Source organism: Empidonax traillii, unplaced genomic scaffold (genome assembly GCF_003031625.1).
Source record: "Empidonax traillii isolate 1590-97213 ecotype Southwest subspecies unplaced genomic scaffold, ASM303162v1 scaffold461:size861717, whole genome shotgun sequence".
NCBI classification, from domain to species: Eukaryota; Metazoa; Chordata; class Aves; order Passeriformes; family Tyrannidae; genus Empidonax; species Empidonax traillii.
The window spans coordinates 486,088-504,982 of NW_020955654.1; the positions used below are offsets into that span (position 1 = coordinate 486,088).

The 18,895-nt window shown below is 68.1% G+C and overlaps 5 protein-coding genes across 7 annotated transcripts in view; 2 read left to right on the top strand and 3 right to left on the bottom strand.

The window, feature by feature from the left end:
* The window catches only part of SMTNL1 (smoothelin like 1), a 5,273-nt gene extending 3,913 nt beyond the window's left edge, over window positions 1-1,360 (bottom strand). Inside the window, exons 1-2 of the mRNA XM_027895521.1 lie at window positions 1,181-1,360; window positions 528-726 (exon numbers count right to left, since the gene is read on the bottom strand). Of these exons, the coding sequence (XP_027751322.1) occupies window positions 528-726; window positions 1,181-1,360 (379 nt within the window). The remainder of the gene's footprint in view (window positions 1-527; window positions 727-1,180) is intronic.
* On the top strand, window positions 1,253-2,223 carry TIMM10 (translocase of inner mitochondrial membrane 10). The gene is made up of 2 exons (XM_027895511.1): window positions 1,253-1,429; window positions 1,962-2,223. The coding sequence occupies exons 1-2, from the start codon at window positions 1,359-1,361 to the stop codon at window positions 2,161-2,163; spliced, it is 273 nt and encodes a 90-aa protein (XP_027751312.1). The 5' UTR covers window positions 1,253-1,358; the 3' UTR covers window positions 2,164-2,223.
* Window positions 2,224-3,329: 1,106 nt separating this feature from the next.
* On the bottom strand, window positions 3,330-7,672 carry RTN4RL2 (reticulon 4 receptor like 2). 2 transcript variants are annotated; one of them, XM_027895480.1, is made up of 3 exons: window positions 7,436-7,672; window positions 4,812-5,299; window positions 3,330-4,287 (listed from the first exon to the last, which is right to left on the bottom strand). In XM_027895480.1, the coding sequence occupies exons 1-3, from the start codon at window positions 7,467-7,469 to the stop codon at window positions 3,547-3,549; spliced, it is 1,263 nt and encodes a 420-aa protein (XP_027751281.1). In that variant the 5' UTR covers window positions 7,470-7,672; the 3' UTR covers window positions 3,330-3,546. The 2 variants fall into 2 exon arrangements, 1 of the variants encoding a protein (XP_027751281.1); XR_003572542.1 differs by having other exon boundaries at window positions 3,989-4,287; window positions 4,812-5,030; window positions 7,436-7,652.
* Window positions 7,673-9,217: 1,545 nt separating this feature from the next.
* Window positions 9,218-16,623, top strand: SLC43A3 (solute carrier family 43 member 3). 2 transcript variants are annotated; one of them, XM_027895472.1, is made up of 14 exons: window positions 9,218-9,384; window positions 10,640-11,779; window positions 12,272-12,510; window positions 12,876-13,005; window positions 13,166-13,212; window positions 13,301-13,377; window positions 13,476-13,568; window positions 13,863-14,002; window positions 14,081-14,187; window positions 14,570-14,728; window positions 14,802-14,915; window positions 15,116-15,302; window positions 15,848-15,971; window positions 16,356-16,623. In XM_027895472.1, the coding sequence occupies exons 3-14, from the start codon at window positions 12,333-12,335 to the stop codon at window positions 16,509-16,511; spliced, it is 1,512 nt and encodes a 503-aa protein (XP_027751273.1). In that variant the 5' UTR covers window positions 9,218-9,384; window positions 10,640-11,779; window positions 12,272-12,332; the 3' UTR covers window positions 16,512-16,623. The 2 variants fall into 2 exon arrangements, with proteins under 2 accessions (XP_027751273.1, XP_027751274.1); XM_027895473.1 differs by lacking the exons at window positions 9,218-9,384; window positions 10,640-11,779 and adding an exon at window positions 9,611-9,694.
* Window positions 16,624-16,698: 75 nt separating this feature from the next.
* Window positions 16,699-18,161, bottom strand: LOC114063325 (bone marrow proteoglycan-like). Its single transcript, XM_027895522.1, has 5 exons — window positions 18,101-18,161; window positions 17,842-17,936; window positions 17,561-17,788; window positions 17,102-17,213; window positions 16,699-16,800 (listed from the first exon to the last, which is right to left on the bottom strand). The coding sequence occupies exons 1-5, from the start codon at window positions 18,159-18,161 to the stop codon at window positions 16,742-16,744; spliced, it is 555 nt and encodes a 184-aa protein (XP_027751323.1). The 3' UTR covers window positions 16,699-16,741.
* Between the last annotated feature and the right edge of the window lie 734 nt (window positions 18,162-18,895).

Here is an 18,895-nt window from a genome sequence, read left to right on the forward strand (position 1 = left end):
TCTTCCATGACCAATCCTGGGTCCCCCATTCCTCCTCCAGCCCCCCGTGCCCTAAACCAACCCTCCCACTCCCCTCCTGCCCCACTCCCCATTCCCCTCATACCCCATGTCAGCACCCCTGTACCCCTTCCTGCCCACTGTACCCCCATTACGTCCGGGGCCCCCCTTCCCCCTCCCAAGACCATTTGTCCCACTCTCGATACCCCTATAACCTCCTCCCGACTCCTCCATGCCCCTTCCAGACACCCTCATACTCCCGTACCGCCCCTACCCCCAGCTTCTCCCGGTCCCCAGTGACCCCGTGCCCATACACGTCCCCTCCCGGCCCTCCAGTTCCCACCGTCGGCTACCCTACAAAACCCTTCTGGGTCTCCCTTGCCCCCCTCCCGGTACCCTCCCGGCCGCTCCACCCTGCGCCCCGCGTACCCCCCCGTTCCCCCCGGAGCCCCTCACCCCGTACCCTCCGGACCGTTCCCGCTCCGCTGCTCCCGCCGCGCCCCGACCCCCCCGCCCGGGGCTATTTTTACCCGGCCGGGGGCAGGTGCCGCCTTCACTCACCGCCCACCCGCGGGGCACGCGTGGGGTCAGGCCGGACACAGGGGCGCGGCTGGGGAGAGGGGGACACGCCGACACTCCCATCCGGACAGCGGCGACGACCTCAAAGGAGCCCACGGGGTGACTAGTGGGGCCCGCACCGTGGGGGCCCGGGGGGACACCGGAGACACCCTGGGCAGGGACAGGGAGACCTGGGGGTCACGGGCACACTGGGGAGGAGGTGGAAGGACACAGGGAGGCGTGGGGACACAGCGGGACGCGGGAGTCACGGGGGACACGGAGGGACGTGGAGGACACGGGGAACGCCGGGGGCAAAGACTCCAGGGGGGATGTGGGTCACACGGGGACAGCCCGGGAGGGGTGGCGGGACACGGTGGGGAGCCAGAGAGCTGGAGACACGAGGCAGGGGACACGAAGAGTCCCAGAACCCCCGACGATCCCCGGACTGTCCCGGGGACGGTCCCGGCGCTGGCCGCCCCTCCTCGACCTGACCACGCCCCCTGCGGCCTGACCACGCCCCAGAGGGGCAAAGGCCGGGCAGGGCGCGCCTGTCCCTCCCGCCGCCCCGGCCCCGCCCTCCCTCCGCGATGCCCAATGAGCGCTCGGGACGCACGTGGGGTCCCACTTTCTCCCGGTCTCTATTGGCCTGGGCGGGCGGCGGGGCGGGGCCACCGCGCGGGCGGGCGGAAGCGCGGCGCCCACGTGGTTCCTGCGGGGACCGGGCGGAACCGGGGGATCGGACGGGACCGAACCGAGCGTGGCCGGGCCGAGCGACAGCGGGATCGGGATCGGGGCCGGCCGCCATGGACCCGCTGCGGGCACAGCAGCTGGCGGCCGAGCTGGAGGTTGAGATGATGGCCGACATGTACAACCGGTGCGGCCCGCCGCGGGGGGCGTTGGGGTGCTGGGGCTACCGGGGGGTGCCTATGTCTGGGGGGGGACACTGGGCGGTGCCAGAGCCACTGGGAGACCCTGAGGTGCTGCGGATGGAGAGGAGCGCGCGGGGTCCTAGAGGCCACCTGCGACATGGGGGGGCATCGGAGGTATCCGAGGATGGGAAATACTGGGGGGTCCCGGGGGTGCCGGGGACGGCTATTACAGCGGATGTTGGGGTGCAAGGGGCCAGGATCTTGGGGAGATGCAGACGCCGATGTCCTGGGACGGTAATTGCGGAGTGCAGGATCCGGGGGTGCCGGGGATGGCGATCGCGGGGGGTACGAGAGCTGTCGGGTGCAAGACTGGGGTCCTGGGGTGGTGTGGGGTGAGGGTGCTGGCGATGGCGGTGACGAGGGTGCAGGAGATACTGGGGTGCGGGGGATCCCAGGGGGTGGCGATGGCGGGGTACAGGGCGTGTTGGGGTGCGAGGCCGGGTCCTGCGGGGCTCAGGCACGGTGTGGTCCGTGCAGGATGACCCAGGCGTGCCACCGCAAGTGCGTTCCGCCGCTGTACAAGGAGTCGGAGCTGTCCAAGGGGGAGTGCGTGTGCCTGGACCGGTGCGTGGCCAAGTACCTGGAAGTGCACGAGCGGATGGGCAAGAAGCTGACGGAGCTGTCGCTGCAGGACGAGGAGCTGCTCAAGCGGATGCAGCAGGGCAGCGGCAGCGCCTGAGCCCCCCCACCTGCACCCCAATAAACTGGGGGCGCTAGCCCCCCTCACCCCCCAAACCCACACCGTGGCTGTCTCTTGGCATATATGGTGCCCGTGGCTGCTACTGGGAGCCCCCCCTTGCTGTCCCCAGCTGCCACGTGCCGTGTCCTTGTGGGGGGCATCCGGGGGTGCCCCCCCTGCCGGGCCCAGCCCGTGTAATCCCCTGGATTAGGCAGAGCCGGGCTGAGCCCCTTGTAATCCCCAGTGGGGTGGGACAGGGCTCAGCCCCTCCCTGTCTGTCTGTGCTGGGGGTCACTGGAGGGGACAGCCGGAGGTCCCTGCACAGGGACACAGCCCTGGAGGGACAGGGCACAGGGACACCCACACGCGGACACAGCCCTGGAGGGGCAGGGCACAGGGACACCCACACAGGGATACCCCCAAGACACCCAGCCCTGGTTGGGATGGGACCGTGTGGGGACAACCCAGGGACACTCACCCCTGGGCTGGGACCATGTGGGGACATCAGAGACCACAGAGGAGGGAGCACAGGGGACACCCAAACAGGGACAGTCTGGACATGCACACCCGCAGGGGCAGTTGAGGGGAAAAGGGACTCCCCACACGGACACCTGGGGAGCTACCCCCGCTGAGGGACACCCCACCCTGGGGGAGGGACACCTGCCAAGTGGCACCCTGGGAGTGACACGCACGCAGCAGGACCCACAGCCGGGGTAGACCGTGTCCTCGTGCCCATGCCCCCGTGCCCGTGCCCCCGCAGCGCGCGCTCCATCTGTGTGCCGGCGCCTGCAGGAAGTGGGTCAGGCTGTGCAGGGCGCGGGGGTGGCTTCGCACCCCGCGGCTCCCATGATGCCCGCTGGCGCCCTGCGAGGGGTGCAGGGCGTCGGCGTCACGAGTGCTTGCGCGTGGCCGGCCCTGCTGCGGCCGTGAGTGCGCGTTGATGGGTACGCAGCGCGTGTTTGAGGGTGTGTGTGGCCGCACAACTCCCGGGAGTGGGGGAGTGGGTGTCCGTCCATCTGTCTGCCCGCCCCCCCCATGGTGCCCTGCACGCCTCGCTGCCTTGCCGCCTGCCGCTCCCATCAATATTTCAGGAGCAGCAGGCGGTGACCTGGAACAGCAGTGGCCCCCCTTCCCCCTGCCCCTGCAGCAGCAGCCAGGCCCCGCTCTCCCAAAATAAGACCATTTTTAATAAATAATTTCCCACCTTTTGGTTCCTCTTGGGGGTTTTTCCCGCTCAGGATAAGGAGGAGACCCCCTTCTGTATCCTGCAGCACCCCCCCGTCGCACCGGCTGCCCCCCCACAGTTCTTGAGGCCTCCCCTGGGGAGAAGGGAGGCACAGGCGCCCCGAGGAGCTGGGACCTCCCTGGGGCGCCAAGGGGGGCTCAAAGTCGGGGCAGGAGCACAGCGAGGAGGGGCAGGAGGATGGGGGGCTGGTGGGAAGTGGCTGCAGCCATGGGGGCACAGGGGTCATGGGGGCAGCTGGCGTCCTCGGGGGGCCCGCGGGAGTCACGGGACGGGGGGGGCGGCCGGGGCTGGGGTCCCCGCAGGTCGTGGGGGGGCAGCCCGTCACGGTAGAAGGCAGAGGGCGGCGCCGCTGGGAGGGTGCCGGGGCGGCCCAGCGCCCGCCCAGGAGTGCCCATCACCGCCACCCCATTGGGGCCATCATTGCCACCTTCCTCCTCTTCTTCCTCCTCATCATCATCGGGGCAGGCGTCGAAGTCGTGGGGGCGCAGGTGGCGCAGGTCGGTGCCACGGCGGTGCGGGGGGCTGGCGCAGGGCACGGCGGAGCTGGAGACGCGTGTGCGGCGGAACCAGGCCCAGAGCGGGCGCGCGCGGCAGTCGCAGGCCCAGGGGTTGGCGTTGAGGCGCAGGAACTGGAGCGCAGGCAGGGCGGCCAGCGGGTCCCCCGGCAGGGCAACCAGGCTGTTGTTGAACAGGTAGAGGATGGTGAGGCGCGCCAGCCCGCCGAAGGCGCGGCGGTGGATGGCTGCCAGCCGGTTGGCATGCAGCAGCAGGCGGTCCAGGCTCGGCAGCCCCCGGAAGACACCCTCTGACAGTGCCCGCAGCCGGTTCCCATGCAGGAAGAGGTGGCTCAGGTTGGCCAAGTCGGCAAAAAGGTCGTCCTGCGGGGAATGGGAGAGGGGTGAGCGTGGGGTGTGGATTTATGGTGCTGTTCCGTGGCCTTGCCCAGTGGACATCACCTGGAAACCTGCCTTGCCCTGGATCTTTGTCCTGAAGGCATCACCCATCACCCTGCCCTGTGTCCCTGGTCCCCTGGCATCATTTAGCACCTTGCTCCATTGTTCTTCCTGCTCCATGGGTGTTACCCATCACCCTGCCCCATGAACATCACCCATCACCTTGTCCTGTGTCCCTGCTCTATGGGCACCATCCAAGACCTTGTCCCATGTCCCTGCCCTACTGGTGTCACCCATGGTCCTGCCCCACAGCCATGACCCTGCTGCATGTCCCTGCTCACTCAGCATCCCCTGTCACCGCCCCATGCTCTGGCTCCGTCAGCATCGCCTTGTCCCACATCCTGGCTCTGTGGGCACCACCCACAGAGCGGGTGCCAGTCCCAACACCCAACGTCACCCACCTCTCCTGCCCCCTGCCCCAGGCCCCCATGCCCCTGGGCCGTGCGGACCTGGAGGTAGAGCAGCCCGTTCTCCTGCAGGTAGAGGTATTGGAGGCTGCGGAGGCCACGGAAGATGCCGCTGGGCAGGCTGGCCAGCCGGCACCGGTACAGGTGCAGGGCCTGGAGGCGGTGGAGGCCGTGGAAGGTGTCGGGGGCCAGGACACGGAGGTGGGGGTTGTCACCCAGATCGAGCTCCTCCAGGGCGGGCAGGTGGCGGAAGGTGCCCGGCTGGATGGAGGAGATGTTGTTGGAGTAGAGCCAGAGGGTGACGGTGCTGGGCCCGAAGGTGCCCGCCCGCAGCGCCCCGATGACGTTGTTCTGCAGGAAGAGGCGGCGGGCACCGGGCGGGAGCCCCGCGGGCACCGAGGAGAAGTTGTTGGCCTGGCAGCTGACGGTGGGCGGCGAGACGTAGCAGGTGCAGAGCGCGGGGCAGGCGGAAGCCCCGCCGGGCACCCACACCAGTGCCGCCAGCAGCAGCAGGGCCGCCGGGCGCCCGCCTGAGGGCACAGCGGGGCGTCAGCGCGGGGCACCGCGCGATCCCAACCCCCACACCGCCGCCCCCTGGCCTTTACCGCCCATGGAGCCTCCCAGGGCTCTGCCCACCCCATCAGGTCACAATTCCCAAGGTCCTCACCTTGCCATAGGGTTGGACACCCCTAGGAACCCCCCAGGATGGTGTACACCTCATAGGGCCATAGTTCTCTGGGAGAACCCCAAGGTCATGACCCCCCATAGGGCTGGGTACCTCTAGGCACTCCCAAGGCCTTGCTCACCCCCTAGGCCTATGATTCCCTTGGAGAACCCCAAGGTCATGACCACCCTGAAGGGCAGGACACCCCTAGGAGCCCCACAGGGCTGTACCTGCTCACAGGGCTATGGCCTCCAGGAGACCTGCAAGGGTCATGCCTCTCCAGGAACGCCCTAGTGGCCATGGTCCCCTGGGATTCTCCTAGGATCATGGTCCCATTGGAGAACCCCAAGGTCATAACCACTCCCTAGGGCTGAGCATCCGTTGCAGCCCCCTAGACCCACATCAGCCCCACAGGGCTGTGCTTCCCAAACACCTGCCCGGGGCCAAGCCGCCCCATAGCACCAAGCCCACCCCTCAGGGCTGGGCACCCCAAAAAATGACTGTATTCCCTTGGGACCCCTTGGGGCTGTGGATGCCACTGGGGCTGTTCTCCCCAAGGACCCCCAAAGCTCCCTGACCCTCCTGCCCTGGCCACACTCCCATGGGACCATGCTCACCCCAGGGTACACCAGAACCCCCCAAGGGGTCATGCACCCCTGGGACCCCCCTCCCCCTAGTCTGGAGGGGGGGGCTGTCCCCCCCCCAAACTGGGCGGTGCCACGTGCGCGCGTGCCGCGGCCACGTGTGGGGCGGGGCACGCGTGGGCGCGGGCTGACGACACGCGCCACCGCTCCGGGTGTTCAGCATCCCCCCTTCCCCCTCACCCGTGTCCATCCCCCCCCTCGGTCTGCAACCCGAGAGCTTCATCCATAATTCAGCCCGGCGGCCTGGATCCACGCCCGGGGATGCGTGGATGCGCCCAGTCGCCGCTACCGGGGGAGGGGAGGGGAAGGGAGAGGAGGGAGGGGGGCGGTGAGACCCGCCGGTGCACCTCCGGTGTGACCTCCGGTGCACCGGGTGGTCCCACCGCCCCCCTCCCTCCCCTCTCCCGGTGCTCCAGGAGTAGGGGGGGTAGCCACCCCCCCACCCACCCACGGAGGCGTCCGGCGCATCTGCTCAGCGCCGCCCCCCTCCCCCGGCGCCCCGTGCCGGCGTGCGCCCCCCACCCGCGTCCCATCTGTCACTCCCCCACGCCGCGGGCTGACTCAGTTGGGAGCTGAAGTCACCGGTTCTCAGCGTTTTTCCCCACCCTCAGTGCCAACACCCCCCATCCCGGTACTTGCAGATACCCTACAGACCCCGCGGTACCCACCCGCGAGGTGACCCGAGCGCTCTCGGCACCCCGGCGGTGCCCACATTGTGAACCGTGGGGAGCCCCCACGCCGGGCTGGGGGTCCTGGGGTGGCGCCGGGTCTCTCGTGGGTCGTGGAGCACCCCCTACCGGGGTATGCGCTGGGGGTCGTGGGGTACCCAGACTCCGGTCTGGGGGTCCAGGGGTGGCACCTGGTACCACCGTGGTTCGTGGGGCACCCTAAAGCCGGGCTATGCATTCCGGTGTTGCAGAGGGCGTGCCAGGGATTGTGGGGACAGCCGCGCTGGGCGGGGGTCCCAGAGTGGCACCGCGTACCCCACGTGTCATGGGGCACCCCCACACCGGGCTGGGGATCCCGGGATGGCATCGAGTACCCCGTGGGTCAAGAGACATCCGTACTTCGGGCCGGGCTGGGAGGGGGCACTTCGTGGGGCGTGGGGCACCCCCACTCCAGACAGACTGGGTGTCGCGGGGGTCGCATCCTGGGGTGCCCTGGTGCTGCGCTCCCGCGCTGGGTTGTGCGTTCCGGGGCGGCCCCGGACTCCGCGCGCCCCCCGAGGTTCCCCACGCACCCCGGGGCGCCCGCACCCCCAGAGCCCCGGGGCACCCCAAACCAGGACCGGGGTCACAGGGGCGGCACCCCAGGAGTTCACCCCACACCCGTGGGACCCCGCCCGACCCCGCGCCTACCTGGGGGCAGGTCCTGAGCCGTGGGGGGCCGCATGGCGGGGCGGCCGCTCAGGCGCTGCCCACCCGCGGGGTCATGGCCGGTGCCGGGGGGGCTGCTCGCCCCCTTCGCCCCCGCCGCGCCGCCGGGAGCAGCACCTGCCGCCGCCCCGGGGCATGGCACGGGTGGGCTCGGGCTCGGGCACGGGTGGGCTCGGCGCGGCGCTGCCCGCGGCTCCGTGGGGCTGAGCCCTCCCCGCGCCGCGCCTTATCCCGGGGCGGCCGCTCCGCCCCCCGCGCCGGCCCCTCCGCTTAACCCTTCCCGGGCCGACCCGCCCCACGCGGGACGGGGTGGGCGTGGGGACCCCCTGCAGCTCGGCAGGGAGAGCGGGGAAGGCAGGTGCCTACTCGGGACGCACGCTGCCGGACCGCGAGGGGGACACCCAGTGGGGACGCGGGGGTCAGTGATGAGCGCCCCCACGGGGGGACGCGACGCTCTCGTGGGGAGCTGTGACCACGGGACACGGCGGGTGGTCCCCCACCGTCCCTCTCTCCCTCCCATGATCTCGGGACTCGCGCCGGGCTGTAGTGCCCCCATGGACCGCGGGACCCCGCGGGGGCTGCCCACGGGCGGGTGCCGCGGGACCGGGAGCCCGGGACCCAGCCGACCGCCGGCAGGGCGCGGGGGACGGCGGTCCCCACACCCACGCGGAACCGCGACGCTGTCCGCGGTGCCGACCCGGCGCTGTCCGTGGTGCCGCCGTGCCTCTCCCGCACCGGCCCTGGGGCACAGAGGGCGTCCCACGCGCGAGGCCGCGGTGCAGGGTGTATCGACCCCGTGTACCGGCCCCGTGTACGGGCCCCGTGTACCGGCCCCGCGCCGGGGACGCGCGGGGGGCGGGGGGGACGCGTGGCCGCGCGGGCTGCGGCGGCACCGGCACAGGCTGGCACCAGCGCGTGTTTGCGGCGCCGTCTCCGGCGAGCGAAATGCCACAAGCTGGTGCGGCGGCACCCGTGGGAGGGGGTGTGGGCGGCGCGGGACTGACTCAGGGGCCGCCATCCGCTCCCCCCGCCCGTGCCCCCCGCCTGTGCCTCTCCCTGGCCCGTGGCACCCCAGCCGGGCACCCCCGGGCTGGCCAAGGGAGGGGTCGCCCACCCTGCAGGGGCTGCGGGTGCAGGTGCCCAACTGCCTGGGGGAGCTGCAGACGGGGTGGGTGGGGGTCTGGGAAGGGATGGGTGGTGGAGGGTGGAAGGAGGGACAGACGGATGGACAGAGAAGTGCGGGACGGATGGAGGGGACAGATGGATGGATGGACAGGTGTATGGAAGGAAAGGACAGATGGACAGACACATGTGTGGCAAACATCTGGAGATGGGGACAGACAGACGGATGGATGGAGAGGACAGGCAGACAGATGGACAGATGGAAGGAAGAGCAGGTGATGGGCAGCTGGATGGTGGTGGGATGGGATGGACAGAGTTGTGGTTGGAGGGGGACAGATGGACAGGTGATGGACAGACAGGCAGATGATGGACAGATGGATGGATGACAGATGGACGGGTAACAGGCAGATGGACGGGTGATGAACTGACAGAAGGGCAGCTGGAGGAGCAGATGAACGATTGGAGGGATGGGGACAGGCCAGGTAGCACCGAGCACCAATGGATGGACAGAGGGAGAGAGGAAAGGACGTGGTGTAGGCAGCCAGGGGGAGGGTGACAGGAGGGACAGGGGTGTCCTGGGTGGGGTGAAGGCCTGGGAGGGTGGACAGGGACAGGCAGGGGACACAGCAAAACACGATGGGGTAGCACAGAGAGGGATCTGGGATGGCACAGCTGGAGTGGCCCAGGGGTAGCCCAATGGTGATCCAAGGGTGATCTTGGCATGTCCAAGACTGGCCTAAGGGTTGCCCAAGCATGACCCAAGGGTGGCCAAACGTGGCCCCAGCGGGAGCACACCTTGGGGACACCAGGTGAGGAGGTGTCACACCTGGAGATGGCGGGGTGGGGGGCACCTGCGGGGGGCGTAGGGGTGTCACTGGGGGAGGGCTCCGTGCCGGAACAGCCCCTCCGGGGCGGACCCACGGATGACCGGGGCAGCTCCACCGGGGCCGCCTCTCTCGCCCTGCCAACGCCGCGCCAGGGGCGGGGTCGGCCCGGGCCTGGCCGCTCCGCCCACCAGGGGTGGCCGCGGCATCGGGGGGCCCCGGGAATACGGGGAGCACTGGCGGCGCCGGGGCGGGGAGAGCCCGGTCCCTCCCCGCCGGGCCGGGCGAGAGGCGGGTGAGCGGCGCGGGGATGCGGCGGGAGGAGCCGGGGGGGTGCGGAGGGGCCCGGATGGACCCGGAGCGGTGGCGGGGACAGCGGGATCCGGGACAGGGGGGACCGAGGATCTGGGGGCCTTGGGTCCTCAGGGCCCCGGGGCTGTGGGTCTCTGGGGCTGGGGTTCGCGCGGCCGCGGTGAGGGTGTCTCGGGCGGCGCGGGGGGTGCGTATGGCGGGGCCGTGGGGCTGTGTCGGCCCCGGGGCCGTGGGGCAGGCTCGGCTCGGGGCGCGGGCGCGGCGGTGCCCCACGGCTGCCCATCCCCAGGACCACGTGCGTGCCTCCCGTAACATGTGCGCGGCCAAAGTCTTCGCGGCCGGGGCTGCCCCTGCTCCGTGGGGCGCGGGCGCTGCCCACCCCGCGGCACCCACCCCCCACGGAGGGCAGCGGGTGGGGAGGGGGAGCCCAGACCCATGGCAGCCCCCGGAGGTCCTGAGACCCCGCACCTGCCCCCCGTCACGGCTTGAGGTGAGCTGGGGGGACATAGCAAAGGCGGAAAGGACAAAGGGGATGGAGTCACCAGAGCCAGACACCTCCGCCCTGCCCCAGAGCTTCCTGCTCCCCCCGTGGGGGGCTCACCACTGCGGGCACCTCACCAGTACGGGGGGTCACTGCTGTAGGGGGATCACCACTCTGGCTGGGCTAGACCAGTGTGGCCAGGACACACCAGTCTTGGCTTGGTGACAGACGACACCCATAGTGAGTGCCTCGGGCTGTCCCAGGCAGAGACTCTCATATCTTGGGGTGCCCCGGTGCCCCCTGAGTGGGTGCCGCGGCCCCAGCTCCCAGCCTGGGTGGCTAAAAATAGTGCAGTCCCCCCGTGCCGCCCCCCCGACCTCGGCCAGGTTAATCTTTAGCCTCTGAACGCTGTAATGAAGGCTCATTATCCGACATTACCGCGGGCAGGGGACCGGGACAGGGACAGGGACAGGCCCCGGACGCTGACACGGTGACGCGGGGCTCGGTGTGGCAGAGCCAGGCTGCGTGCGGGTGAGCAGGGCAGGGGGACATGGAGGACAGCGACGGGCTGGGGGTGACATGGCCTTGGTGCCCGTGGCACCTGGCCGTGGGTCACACTGGTGACGCAGGGAGTCCCAGCTGCGTGTGTGAGGTGACTCGGTGTCACTCCTGGTGGTGTGACAATCCCCAGTGCAGCATAGTCGTTGCGGGACCAGTGTCCCCAGGAAACACGTTGTGGTCCCTAGCAGTGTGAGGGGATCCCCCGAAGGCACGACAGGGTCCCCAGGGGGTGGCAGGGCCCCAGACACGTGACAGTGTCCTTGAGAGCCATGCCAGGGTCCCCAAGGGAGGATCCCAGGAGCTGTGCTGGAGCACCAGGAGGTGTGTCACCATCAAGGAGGGTGTGCCACCATCCCTGTCAGCGTTCCTTCCTCCCCAGGGGCTATGCCAGCGTCCCCAGTAGCTGTGCCAGGTTCCCAAGGGCTGTGCCAGGTCTCTGGGGGGGTTTGTTGGTGTTCCCAGGGGGTGTCAGTATCCCCGGGGGCTGTGCCAGCATCGCCAGGGAGTGTGCCAGGTTCCCAAGGGCTGTGCCAGGTTCCCAGAGGGGTGGCAGTGTCCCTGGGAGGGGGGGGGGGGGTGTATTGTTGTGTTAAACCCAGTGCACACACCAGGGTGCCCGGCAGCGTGTCAGTGTCCCCGTGGCTGTGCCAGGTCCCCGTGGGGTGCTGGTGCCCTCGTGGGGGTGTTGGTGCCCCAGGGCTATGTTATTGTCCCTGGAGCACATATCAGGACACTGGCAATGTGCCAGTGTCCCCAGGGCCGTGGCAGGCCCTGGGACGGGCCGGCACGGGGTGATAGGGACAGCACGGGGGGGTCCTGGTGCGGCAGGGGGACCGAGCCACTATCAGGGGGACCGAGGACCTGTCAGGGGGACTGAGGTGCTATCAGGTGCTGTCAGCCCCAGGGACCCACGGGTGCTCCAGGCAGATTAGCGGGGGGGGGGGGGAGGCACCTGGGCCACCCTGCTGGGGTTCAAACACCGTGGCGGCGGTGACAGTGACAACAGGGGGCCCTGGCCTCGTGCAGGTGAGGGGTGCAGGAGGGGGGCCAGCAGGCATGGTTGTGTGTGTATGCCTGTGAATGTGTGTGTGCATGTGAACATGTGTGTGCCTGTAAACATGTGCGTGTCTATAAACAGGTGTGTGCATGCAAACATGTGTGTGTGCCTGTGAACGGGAGCGTGTAAATGTGAATGTATGTGTGTGCATGCAAACGTGTTTGTGCATAAATACAGGTGTGCACACATGTAAACACATGTGTGTGCCTGTACATGGGTGTGCACACATGTAAACATGTAAACATGTAAACATGTGTGTCTGTGTGTGCAAGCCGCAGGTCCTCCCCTGTGCCCTGGCATGGGGAGGGACACTGGTGCCAGCTGCTGTGGCCAGGGACAAGGGGCAGAGCTGGGGCCACGGTGGCCTTTGCTCGGGTGGCCACGTGCCGCTGTGTGCCCCCGCGCACCCCCACGTGTCCCCATGCCCCTAGCGGGTGCCAGCCAGCATTTGTCACCCGCAGGCTCGGCGGAGACGCCCCAGGCCAGTGACAGCCCAGGCCGGTGGCTGCCCGGGCGGGTGACATGGCGGAGGGCGCGGGACTGGCCAAGCGTCTGGGTACCTTTGTGTCGGGGCTGCTGGAGTGCGGCGCCTTCTGTGGCATCATCTTCGGCTGGGCCTCCCTCGTCTTTGTCCTTAAGGAACTTGGCTACTTCCGGTGGCTATGCCAGCCCTCCCCCACCAACCACACTCAGGGGCTCGGTAGGGAACCCTGCCTGTCCCTGTCCTCGTGTCCCAATGTCGAGATGCCCTTACGTACCTGGTGTTCCCACTGTCCCTTTGCCTTAGTCTCTACTGTCCCCATGCTCACTAATGTCCTGCTGATCCCTGCAGTATCCCCGTCCCCACTGTCTCCATGCCCATGTCCCTACTAGACCCCACCCATGTCTCCAGTATCCTCACGTCCCTAGTGTTCCCACATTCCCAGTGTTTCCCTGGGTTCCTACTGTCTAGTGTTCCTGTGCCAGTGGGTCCCTGCATCCCCTCATCCCTGGTGTCCCCAGAGTCCCCACACCCATTGTCCCTGTGTCCCCCCATCCCCACGCCTCACTGACCGTCATCCCCAGACTGCAGTGCGCAGGATGAGCAGTTCTCCCTGGTCTTCACTATCGGCTCCTTCATGAACAACTTCATGACCTTCCCCATGGGCGTCGTCTTCGACCGCTTTGGCACCCTGGCTGCTCGCCTCATCGCCATGTGAGCCCTGTGCTGGGGGGGACGGGGGGCTGGGGAGAGATGAGGGGTATCCAGGTAGGATGGGGCAGGAAGGTCCTGATGGCACAAGGGGCACCTGTGGGGCTGGGGTCACCTGTGTTCCCCAAGACATCATCCCCATGTGTCACCGCTGTCCCCTCAGCTCCCTCTACGCCGGCGGGACCCTCCTCGTCGCCTTCTCCACCCCAGGTGAGACCCTGTGGACAGAGGGGGACCCCAGCACTGTGGGGGACCTACTGGGGATCCCCACTGTCCCTGCTGACCCCTGTGTCCCCAGAGCTGGCAGTGCTGCTTTTCCCGGCCATGTCTATGCTGTCGGTGGGTGGCATCCTCCTCATCCTCACCAACATGCAGGTGGGTTCCCCCGGCAACCCAACTCCCACCCAGTGGCAGGGGCAACCTGCCCAGCACGGGGGACCCTGATGGCATAGGGGGCTGTGTCTTGGTGCCAGGTTGGCAACCTGTTTGGGAAGTACCGCTCCATCATCATCACCCTCTACAATGGTGCCTTCGACTCCTCCTCTGCCATCTTCCTCATCATCAAGGTGGGCACAGGGTGGGCGGGGTGTGGTGGTGGTGGTGGAAGGTGAAGGGTGGAGGACAGAGCTGGGGACGATTGGGTGATATCAGGGGACATATTGGGGACACAGCTGTGGACACAGCTAGGGATGTGCTGGGGACACAGCTGGGTCACAGTTGTGGAAATACTGGGGACATAGCCTAGGACAGAGTTGATCCACTGCAGGGGCCACATGTAGGGACAGGCCCAGGGCCTGAGCAGGTGGCCATGGTGGCCAGTGGCAGCCTGTCCCTGTTCCTGACTCTGTCCCTGTCCCCAGCTGCTGTACGCACAGGGGCTGTCCCTGCAAGCCATGTTCCTCTTCCTGGCAGCCTGCAGTGCCTGGCACCTGCTGCGCACCCTCTTCTTGATGCCACGCACCCGCATCCCTTACCCGCTGCCCCCCGCCTACGACTATGGGTACGAGGGGGGCTGACTGTGCCCTGCTGGGGGTGGGTCCCACCCTGTGGGCAGCAGGTGACACGGCCACTGCCACAGGCTGCAATGGCCAAGGCGCTCCCGCTCCTACCGCACCTACGAGGAGAAGAGGCCCCCAGGGGAGGACGGCCCCGAGGAGATCCCCCTGGAGCCCCCCATTCCTCGAGGTGCCGGGAGTGGGGATCTGGTCTGAGGAGGCGGGGCTCGTCGGGGGGCGGGGGCTTACTGCGGGTGGTGGGGAGGGGTTTGGCCCAATGGGCGTGGTTACGGAATGGGCGAGGTCTATTATGCAGATGAAGGGAGTGTGGTTTGTCATAGGCGTGGTTGGAGACATTAATTTGCATGTGAATGGGGTGGAGCCTGAGAGTGGGTGTGGTGGTTTGGGGCACGGTCAGAGGGTGGGCGTGGCAATGCAGGTGAAGGGGTGTGGTCATACAGGTGGATTGGGGAGGGTCCCAGCGGGTGGGAGGGACAAGGTACATCAGCACATCAGGTGGGTGGGGCCGGGAGGGGCGTGTTCCCGTGTGCCCTGCCCTGATACCTGTGCAGGTGAAACCCCCCCCGGGACGACGTTCCGGGCCTGCGCGTGCTCGTGGCTCTTTGCCTGGCACGTGGCCTGGCTCTCCGTCATGCAGCTGCGCCACTACCTGTTCATCGGTACCCTCAACCCGCTACTCGAGCGCCTGTCACAAGGGGACTTCAACGCGGGTAAGGCACCGCGGAGGGCACGGCGGGCACCCTCGGGGCCGGCTCCTGCTTGACGCTGTCATCCCATCCTCAGTGAGCACCTACACCAATGCCTTCGCCTTCACCCAGCTCTGTGGGGTGCTCTGTGCCCCCTGGAACGGCCTCATCCTCGACTGGCACAAGCGGGGCAAGCGCCGCCGCCCCGAGGGTAACTGTCCTCATTACCCAGCTCCGAGGGGAACTGAGCCCCCAGAACCCCTACCCCTAGTGGAACTACCCCTTCTGGCCCCCCACCCTGGGGGTAACCATCCCTCCAGCCCTGGGGGTGATCCCTGTGCCCCTGTGCCTGAGCCCTGTGGCACTTGGGGAGGGGGCTGTGTCCCCGTGGCCTGACCCCTGTGCTCACAGGTGCCCGGGGCGCGCTGGCAGACCTACGTGCCGCGGTGGTGTCACTGGTGGTGACGGTGGTGCAGTGCCTGCTGTTCTCTGTGTGCGCTGCCGTGCCCATCCTGCAGGTCCAGTTCGCCACCTTTGTGCTGCAGGTGATCAGCCGCTCCTTCCTGTATGGCGGCAACGCCGCCTTCCTGGCCATCGCGTGAGTGCCAGGGCATGGCCACAGCGCCATTGTGGGGGTGCCATGGGACGGGCTGGGGGTGGCAGGGGTCTGGGCAGAGGTGGCAGGGGATGGTGGCAGGGTCATCGTGAGGGTGGCAGGGGATGGTGGCAGGGTCATCGTGAGGGTGGCAGGGGACAGGGCAACCGGGTTGGTGCAGGGGTGGCACAGGATGTTCATGGGGCTTGGAGTGCCAGGGGACAGGATGGTGGTGGCAGGGGATGGGGTGGTGGGGTCAGGGCAGGGGTGGCAGGGGAGGGTATTGGGGACAGAGGGTGGAAGGGGACGTGGTGGTGACAGAGGATGCTGGTGGTGCTGGGGCATGGCAGGGGACATGGTGGTGGTGGCAGGGGTGGTGGCAGGGGTGGTGGCACGGTTGAGGATGTCAGAGGACAGGGTATCGTGGTGGCAGTGCCAACAGAGTGTCAGAATGGGGCTGCCAGGGTCAGGGTGTCGGGAGAGTGCTGGGTGGGGTGCCGGGGTCAGGGTGCCAGGGGATGCCCGGTAGTGACGGGGGTGCCCGGCAGGTTCCCTCCACAGCACTTTGGGAAGCTGTACGGGCTGGCCATGGCACTGTCGGCGGTGGTGGCCCTCCTGCAGTACCCCTGTGTTGCCCTGGTGCAGGGGCCTCTCCAAGGGGACCCATTCTATGTGAGTGCATCCTGAGGCCCCTCCCTGATGGGTGAGGGGCCTGATCCATCGGGAACATTCCCCTGCTCCACAAGGGAATGAGGGTACTGCTCTGGGGAAGGATGGGAGTCCTGACCCTGGGGGAATGGGGGTCCTGCCCAGGGAGGGATTTGAGGGTGCTGTCCCACACACAGTAAGGTGGGACTCCTGCCCCATGGGGAAATGAAGGTCCAGCCCTGGGAGGGATGGGGGTCCCGCCCCACACTAGGGTGGGTGTCATGCCCTGGGGAAATGGGGGTCCTGGCCTAGCACAGGGGACTGGGGTGGCCATGGGGCTGGCCCATGGGCCCCCCTTGGGTGGGGTCAGCCCCCTGGCCCCCTTCCCTGACACGCCCCCCTCCCCAGGTGAACTTAGGGCTCATCGCCGTGGTGCTGGTGGCCTTTGTCAGCCCTGTGGTGGTGGCTCGCCAGTGCCGGCGGCGAGCCAAGGAGCTGGAGGCAGCTGGTACCCCCCTCACAGCCCCCCCTGCCGCCGAGACCCCCGCCGAGATGCCTCACTGAGCCCTGCACCTGCCAGGAACCTGGCACCCAGCACCCCCTTTTTGTACTGGCCTGGGGGTACTGTGCCAGTGGGATGGGGGAGTTTAGGGGTAATAAACATCGCTGCCCCCTCCACGTGCTGTGCTGCCCCCCCCAATCCCCTCCCCAGGCCTCCTGCACACACAGACATGGCTCAGGGCACCTCTGCTTTACTGGAAAGGGAACTGGGGGGCAACAGCAGCACTGGGAGTTCAGTACTGGCAGATGAAGGGGCGCAGCTCGAAACAGGGGCGGCTGCGCCAGAGCCCATCTGGGAACAGGGACAGAGGTCAGGGCCATGGGGTGGACCCCAGGGCCCCTCTGTAACCCTCCCGGTGGCCCCCAGTGCCCCCTAAGCCCCTCCAAGTGCCCCCAATGCCCTGCAGCTCCCTCCCAATGCCCTCCCAGTGCCCCAAGTAGCCCTGAATCCCCTCCCATTGCTCCCAGTAGCCCTGTGCCCCCTCCCAGTGTCTGGGCTCCAAGACACTGGCTTCCCCAGTGTCTCCAGTAGCCCTGTGGCTCCCGAGCCCAGGTGCCCAGGATGGTGGGTGGGGAGGTGTGGATGCCCTCACCTCGGGTGCTGAGGGTGGTGCAGGTGGTCACAATGTGGCAGGGGTGGGTGGGTGCCCAGTTGGCGTAGTTCCAGGGGCTGGAGTCCTCCCAGCACGACTCCCACTTCCCTGTCTGCCACGGCAACGCCTCAGCCCCCAGCAACAGACCCCAGGGACAGCCTCCAGCATCCCCATACCCAGCCCCTCATCCCCCCAAAACCAGCCCCAGCAACCCTACCCAGCTCCTCACCCCTCAGAATCCAGTCCCCATCCCCAGTATCCCATATCGCGGTTCATCTCCCAAAATCCAGGCCCAGCACTTAGTGCCTGGTACTCAGCAGCCTCTAGCCAGCCACAGGCCCCCTACCTAGACCCTCACCTCCAAAAAGCAGCCCCTGCACTCCACGCCCAGCCCCTCGTGCCCCTAGACTGGTCCCAGCGCCCTTGGCCAGCCCAGGCGCCCCCCTGGTGCCCCCTCACCTTTCGGCTGGTGACGGCCCCGATCCAGACAGCGAAGTAGGTGTAGGTGCGGGCCAGTTTCTGCAGCTCCTGGTTGCGGGCGGCGCTGTGCAGCGAGGCCAGCTGGCCCCGGTACACATCCTGGCAGTAGGCCTGGGGACAGGCACAGCCTGGCACCCACCGCTCCCACCCGTGCCTCCGCACCCCTGTACGCACCTGCGCCTGCTGGCACCTCCCGGCACCGCCGCTCTGCAGTGGGCCCCGTAACCCCTGGCACCCAACCGTGCCCCACGTCCCCTTACCTGGGCACCTGAGTAGGTGCGCAGCCTCTTCACCACCGCGTAGTAACGCTGAGGGATGGCCTCGGCAGCGGGGAGCCCCTGAGGCTGGGGGGGGGCTGGAGGACAAAGGGTGTGAGGGCTGTCACCAGGGTCCCTCTGCCACCTGCTGCCAGCCCTGGCCGCACAGCACTGGAGAGGTGGGAATGGCAGTGAGGTGGCAGGGACTGAGGGTGCCCCCAAGATGTCCCCATGGGCAGGTAGGGGTGTGGAGGGCACTCACTGGGGTGGCTGGTGGGGACAGTGCCCAGCAGGGCCAGGGCGAGCAGCAGGCAGGGCCACATGGTGTGGAGACACACAGGGACACTGGGGACACCACTGGCACCCTTGGGAGATACCACAGCCCTGTTACCCTCAGCCACCCTGAGGACACCCCCATGGTCCAGAGCCCCTGTGTCACCCTTGGTGACAACCCATCCTCCCCACATCTGCTCTGCAACAGCCCGTGTCCCCACTGAACCTCTGCCTCATCTGGTGCCAACCCGTGACCCTCACCCCAGTCTGCCTCTCTGTTCCCCATGTCCCTCTGCCATTCCCTGTGCCACCCCCATCTCCCCCTGGCACTCCAGAGCCCCTCGTGCTAGCCTCAGGGACGCCCACCCCTGACCCCAGCCCCAGCAGCCGTGGGCTGAGCCCACCCCACGCTCTCGTCTCTGCTCCTCACCTGGAGGCTGGGGGGATCTGCCTGCTGTCGCCTTTATAAGGGTGACGAGCCCCATGTTCCCACCACAGTCTTGCGCCACCCCAGCCTGGACTTGGGGACATCAGGGGGACATGGGGGGGGGCACTGGAGGGACAACAGGGGTGGAGGGAAAGCGGGGGCTAGGGGCACAGAGGTGGGGGCTGCTCGAGTCCGAGGGGTGAGGGTGGGTGTGTGGGGCACAGCGTGTCTGGGGGGGGGGGTGGGTGCTGTGGGTGCAGAGAGGTGCTGAGGGGATGTTGGGATGCAGATACCATCTCCCTCTGGCCGTGCTTGCCCAAGGGCCGTTTCCTCCCCAACGGCCATGGCCCCCCAAGT

Bases quoted from the DNA above. Each gene is read 5' to 3' on its own strand.
- TIMM10 (XM_027895511.1), top strand. From the start codon at position 1,359: ATGGACCCGCTGCGGGCACAGCAGCTGGCGGCCGAGCTGGAGGTTGAG. The intron at 1,430-1,961 runs GTGCGGCCCGCC...TGGTCCGTGCAG, and splicing joins ATGGCCGACATGTACAACCG to GATGACCCAGGCGTGCCACC.
- RTN4RL2 (XM_027895480.1), bottom strand. From the start codon at position 7,469: ATGCGGCCCCCCACGGCTCAGGACCTGCCCCCAG. The intron at 5,300-7,435 runs GTAGGCGCGGGG...CTGTGCCCTCAG, and splicing joins GGCTCAGGACCTGCCCCCAG to GCGGGCGCCCGGCGGCCCTG. The intron at 4,288-4,811 runs GTCCGCACGGCC...CATTCCCCGCAG, and splicing joins ACGGGCTGCTCTACCTCCAG to GACGACCTTTTTGCCGACTT.
- SLC43A3 (XM_027895472.1), top strand. From the start codon at position 12,333: ATGGCGGAGGGCGCGGGACTGGCCAAGCGTCTGGGTACCTTTGTGTCG. The intron at 13,378-13,475 runs GTGGGTTCCCCC...TCTTGGTGCCAG, and splicing joins TCATCCTCACCAACATGCAG to GTTGGCAACCTGTTTGGGAA. The intron at 14,729-14,801 runs GTAAGGCACCGC...TCCCATCCTCAG, and splicing joins ACAAGGGGACTTCAACGCGG to TGAGCACCTACACCAATGCC.
- LOC114063325 (XM_027895522.1), bottom strand. From the start codon at position 18,161: ATGTGGCCCTGCCTGCTGCTCGCCCTGGCCCTGCTGGGCACTGTCCCC. The intron at 17,789-17,841 runs GTAAGGGGACGT...GGCCCACTGCAG, and splicing joins GCACCTACTCAGGTGCCCAG to AGCGGCGGTGCCGGGAGGTG. The intron at 17,214-17,560 runs GTGAGGGGGCAC...TTGCCGTGGCAG, and splicing joins GGGCCGTCACCAGCCGAAAG to ACAGGGAAGTGGGAGTCGTG.